Source organism: Meleagris gallopavo, chromosome 2, assembly GCF_000146605.3.
Source record: "Meleagris gallopavo isolate NT-WF06-2002-E0010 breed Aviagen turkey brand Nicholas breeding stock chromosome 2, Turkey_5.1, whole genome shotgun sequence".
Classification (NCBI taxonomy): Eukaryota; Metazoa; Chordata; class Aves; order Galliformes; family Phasianidae; genus Meleagris; species Meleagris gallopavo.
Genome location: NC_015012.2, coordinates 109267358 through 109273354, shown reverse-complemented (window position 1 = coordinate 109273354; position 5997 = coordinate 109267358). Strand labels below are relative to the sequence as shown.

Below are 5997 nucleotides of genomic sequence, written 5' to 3'. Positions count from 1 at the left end.
AAAAAAAGAATAATTGAATTAAAACCCATGTTGAGTTTCAAACTGTGCCCAGAAATTGTTTGGAAATCTGCTTGCAGGATCAGGAAAAGGAAATAAATAATGATTGCACAGAGCAGTTTTATGACTAAAAGCAATGAAGGCTCAGTTGCAGGCAGCAATAAGATCCTCCAAAGTTTAGTTTTGTTCTTGGGTTTTGGATGTACATGTGAGTTTGGCAGGGGTTTTCCTTGGCTGGTTGTGTTTTTTTTTCCCAGTTACTTGTTCTTCACCTACCAGTGAGTCTGTCTTCTAGAGACTCACTCTCTTTCGTTCTTGTACTGGACAACCCCAGAGCAGAGCACCGTTCCCCAGGTAAACACCACAGGTGGTGCCTGGAGGGAAGGATCACTTACCTAGACATGCTGGCTAAGCTCTTGCCAAGGCATCCCAGGAGGAGTTGTTCTTTGGCACAGGGTCACATTGCTGGCTCATGGCCAACCTGTTTCCCGTCAGGACCCCCAGATGTTCCTCCCTAGAGCTGATTTCCAGAAGGCCCGCATCTCTCAGCTGGCACTGTTTCGCTGGGTGACTTTGTCACAGGGCAGGACTTTGCTCTTGCCTTTGCTGAACGTCACCAAGCTTTGTCAGCCCATTGTGATGAGCTCTCCTTGAACAGCAGCGTTGGCCTCCGGCGTGTTGACAGCTTCCCACAGTCTGATCTCAATTGCAAACTGAGCTGAGAGCTCTGGTGCATGATCCACTTCATTAGTAAAAGTGATGAACAATAGCTCCTTGTTCTAGCATTGACCCCATAGGGACATCACTTGCAACCAGCCAACTTCTGGACTTTGCTCTTCTGACCACTTGTTTAACATTTTTTAAATTTCTAGTTAGCTTATAAAAAATGAGTAAACTCTGTGATAGTAGAACACAGTGATTAAAAAAATGATGAAAAATGTGTCCATAAAAACTAATGGCAGAATCTGAACCAAAGAAGAAAACCAGTATTTGTGGTGTTCATGTCAGATTCTCTTTCCAGTGCTCTTTGCTCAGCCTTGGATCACTTACACAGTTGGTTCCCTCTATGATGACAACTTTTTTGAGATCAGTATATTACAGTTAGTAATATATCTATTACCCACCTACTAGGGCTAAGCTGAGTTAACTGAAGTAAGCTAAACAATCTGCTAGGATGCTCCATTTTTGTGCACAAATTCCTTTGAAGTTTGCCTTCAGATAGGAAATTAGCTGGATATAATTGCACTCGGGATCAGGACCCCTGAGCAGTTCTGTAAATACAGGATATTGTTGTCTCTTAATGTTTCCATATATTGAACCAGAACAGAACATTGCATTTTTTGTGTTTTTTTTCCCCTCCTATTATTATCTCTATTACAGTGGTATAAGGCAACCTCAGATAAGAGAAAAATACCCCACTGATTTATTGTATGACCATAACAAAACGATCTGTCCTTGTCTGGACAGAAGTGGGCTGACATCAAAGTGCTTTCAGGCACATTCCTAAATATAACATCAGAGACAATGCTGGCAATCTATAAAGTTAAGCATGTCTGTGAGTTATGTACAGGGGAGTGTTAAGTAATGATCTCCACCACCTTAAAAGTTTGGTGATCTAAACTAAGACCTAATTATTAACTCACTATGAAACTCCAGTGCAAACAAACCTGCTTTGCTTCACTGGAAGCAGCTCAGAGCACCCACTGGAGTGCCACCAGCAGCAGGTCTCCTGTTAACCTCCGTCATCTGATTGCATCTGATGCCATGTCATTCCTCTTCGCTCTGTCCTCCTAATGACTCTCTGGGCCAAAGCCAGAAATCTGAAAACTGCAACCAGTCAGATGGCACATGTGAGCTAAGGGTTTGATTTCAGCAAAATTTACATTGCCCTTTATCTCCTTTCTGAAATTCTTTGTCGTTGAATTAAGACATTTGGGGATGCTGTATTCCAAAGCAGTTACAGGAAGAATGCTAAGGGAGGAATGAGGTAATATCAGCCACACCACCCTGCTACCTGCACGCACTCCTTTTAGGCTAACGCATTTAAGGACCCAAAGGGAACTTTCCTGCCTTTCTTCTTCCTTCCTCTCCTCTCCCAGAGATCTCTGTCACTTCTATTTATTGCCACATTTCCTAAATTTCTTCCAAGAGCATTTGCCATCCAGGTAGAAAGATGTAGTTGTTACTTCCAATGCTAGTAATTTCAATTCATCTTTAATGCTTAAGCAATCCCTTGCTTGAATTGTTTGGTCTAAGTGTCTACACTCCTTTTGATCAAATGCCTTCTTCAAACATATTCTCCCATGGAAGAGATTTGCAGAGGGGTGGGATGACAACTCGGCATCGTGCACGTCAGCACTGCTGCTGAGATGTGGTACACTTGTAGCAGAAGTCAAGTCATGGTGGGCAGTGCCACAATGGAGGCTGAAATACAATATTAGGCCTTCACGGTGTCACATTAGAGGCTATCTTCTGTTTGTATGTGATTGTCAAATTAAATCAAAGATAATAAAATCATGTATTTGCCCCCGTACTAAATCAAGTCTCTTTTAGGTAGATAAATCTCAGCAATCAAATACTAAAAACTGTCATAATCCCTGTGTGAATTTCAGAAAGATCCTCTACGGAGGATGAATCTGTAGTTAATAAGTTAATGGAGTTCCCCCACCTCTATTCTGGACAGTGAAAGTGCATTTTTGTATCTAATTTTCACAGCCCACACCAGACCACCAAACAAATGAGTTCAGCCACTTCTTCACCATCACAGCCATGGATGACATTTTCCCATTAACCACTGGGGATCTTCACATCAGCTGAAGTACCTGGCTAACATGGTACAAAACACTGTTATGAATTTATTGCTTCAGAAATTAGTGCCAGCAGCATTCTGTGCAATGTTTAGACAAGGCAACAGAAGGGAAGGGCAGTTAAATAAGATACTTAAGCTATTAAATGTTTACATCATAAATATTTATCTTTGGAAATTAGACATACTGCTATTCCCTGAATGTCATCAGCTATTAATTGCATAGTCTGGGACTGTAAACACACTTCTATTGTTTCCAAAGCATTTTTGGCTTTGAAGGCCGAGAGCAGTTGAAAAGCAGTCAAAATTTATTACCAAATAGCTTGTTCACCAGACAGATTTCCTTAATAGATTTTTCCCTGGAAAGATTTGAAATGGCAGCCATCGAAGCACCATCTCAGAGATGAGGTAGGAACACTGAAGGTGAAGAAGACCCCAGTAAATCTTCAGAAACTCATAGATAGGTGATCTTGCTGTAAAAACTTGCAAAGGATACACGTGTGAGCAATAGAACATCTATTCCAGGGAAGATGAAAGGTCCCTTTTCAGCAGTGTCCAATCACCAGAAGACACTGCAAGCAAGTAAATATTGGGTAAGAGCAAAAGCAAAAGTAAACTGAATAATAATTTCCCCACGTGGATCAATAACAACCAGCAGTGACTCTCCAGCAGCACTTCTGTTTAGCATAAGCTATGCTGACATCAATACAGAAATCTCTACCTGAATAAACTTGCAGTATTAGCCCAGTGATCAGGCTGTTTCTTCACTCTATTTCTCCATACTCTTTCCATCCCTCAGTCTTTGTCTCCACTACTCCACTGCCTGTCCTGGGTACACTGGGATAAATGAGGTCACTCAAACTACAGGAATTTCATCATTTTAGGTCTTTGCTTGCGCCGTGCAATAGTGCACACAGAATAGCCAACTCAGCTGTGAAGTGCATCCTTCTGTGCAACAGAGAACATCATGGATGTCCCACCAGGCACCTTACAGCAAGAGGTGGATGGCCCTTCTCAATTTTCGAAGATCAGTCTTCTGGAACAGCACTTTCCTGGCTGCAGGACACATTTGGTGGTGAGCTGCTGTAGAGTCCCAGCATGGATCAGGATGACCACATGCAGCTGCAAGTGGGAGCCCAACGCCAGGAGAGAAATAACCACTCCCTGCATGAGACAACAGTGCGGAGAGGGGTGGGTGCAAAATAATGGGGAGAACTTGCAGAGAGGATCAAATCCTCTGTTGTGCTCAGCAGTTCTGTGGATGGAGAAGAAAGTCACATGTCAGACTACTGTCAGACTACTTAGGAGGGAGTTTTTCATGCAGAGGGTGGTGAGGCACTGGAACAGGTTGCCCAAGGAGGCTGTGGATGCCCCATCCCTGCAGGCATTCAAGGCCAGGCTGGATGTGGCTCTGGGCAGCCTGGGCTGCTGGTTGGCGACCTGCACACAGCAGGGGGTTGGGACTGGGTGAGCGCTGTGGGCCTTTGCAACCCAGGCCGTTCTGGGACTCTATGAGTGCATCTCTGTAGAAAAATCCTCACCCATTCACTTTTATCTGGTTCACTTTTCTGATTTCCAGGACTTCCAGGGGAAGGATACCTTAAAATCAGCTCTCAGCCGGAAAGGAAGCATGTTTCACACCTCTAAACAGTCACATCCCATCCCTCCATTCAGCGGAGAGCAGCTGAGTCCATGACATGTACAGGCTGATCGCACCTGGCCTCCTCAGCTGTCACTGCTGTTTTGTCAATGACATCTCCTCTTGTTCCCAAAATAAGCTGTGTTTTAATTAATATTTTCCCTTGACCTGATTTCTCTGTGGAGTTGACAGTGTATGTCTGTACGTTTCTGTGTGTGTTTCTCTAGCACGTGATGTCAGTGCTGGGACCTGACTAAATAAACAGGCTGTATTTTGGGGAGAGAAAACCAACCCACAGCCTCTCACATTTCCATAAACACTTCTGATCTTTCAGTTTGAACCTCCTCCTCCTTCATCTGCATTGACGTTTAAAAAAAATCAGTTTTTAACCAGAAGGTCTTTCTGAAAATAAACTGAAAATGTCTGATTTTCAGAACCTCCGAAAAGTCATCTTCTGGCGTTCCAAAGATTTTTCTCCCTCTTTATTGCTGCAAAACAATTTCAACACAAGCAATGTGGCTTTGTGGAAAACATTGGAAGCATTGACCACAGTTTTTGGAAAATATCAATGAAGGAACGCAATCATAGAATCATAGAATCACCAAGGTTGGAAAAGACCCACATGATCACCCAGTCCAACCATCCACTGATCACCAATAGTTCTCACTAAACCATGTCCCTCATAGAATCATAAAATCACCAAGGTAGGAAAAGACCCACAGTCACATTGTGTGCTTTGGAAGAGATAACTGCTAAAACCTGTGTGCAGCATTCCCATAAAAACAAATCCATTTCTGCCTGCTGTTCAGCCCTGGTGGGTAACTCTGTAGGTAGTGATGGCTCCCGTAGCTTTCTTTCCTCTCCATCACGCTGCACGGCTCTTTCCTTAGCACTAAATTTGCCTGTAATGATCATTCTAGTGTATAATTACCATTCAAGTGCACTCTCTCTGCTTTGTCATTATTCCTAGATACTAAATAGCACCACTTAGGACAAGGAATAAAGCAGAAGGAATAAAAACGTGCTGTCTTTTGGAGGTATGCCATCGTTGACATGAATGTTGCTTTGTGCCAGAAAGTCTGGGTGATGCACCTTATTCCTACCCCCTCTCTAAATACAGAATCAGTTTCTCACAACACTTGTCCTAGAGTTCATCTCCAGTTCTGCATATTACTAAAATGATACTGACATTGTTTGAAGATGATCAGGGGACTGGAGCACCTCCACTACGAAGACAGGCTGAGGGAGCTGGGCTTGTTCAGCCTGGAGAAGAGAAGCTGCGGGGTGACCTCAGTGCAGCCTGCAGGACCTAAAGGGAGCCTACAGACAGGAGGGGAGTCAGCTCTTGGAACGGGGAGATAACAGCAGGACAGGGGAATGGTTGGAAGGTGAGGGAGGGCAGATTTCAGCTGGCTGTCAGGGGGAAGTTGTTTGCTGTGAGAGTGGTAAGGTGCTGGAACAGCTGCCCAGAGAGGCTGTGGATCCCCGTCCATCCCTGGAGGTGTTCAAGGCCAGGTTGGATGGGGCCCTGGGCAGCCTGGGCTGCTGTGAGATG

At 44.0% G+C, this 5997-nt stretch overlaps 1 protein-coding gene across 1 annotated transcript in view; it reads left to right on the top strand.

The window, feature by feature from the left end:
- LOC109366383 overlaps positions 1–4499 on the top strand; it is a 5764-nt gene extending 1265 nt beyond the window's left edge. The window contains exon 3 of the mRNA XM_031552275.1: positions 4383–4499. Coding sequence (XP_031408135.1) covers positions 4383–4499 — 117 coding nt within the window. The remainder of the gene's footprint in view (positions 1–4382) is intronic.
- Positions 4500–5997: the final 1498 nt, after the last annotated feature.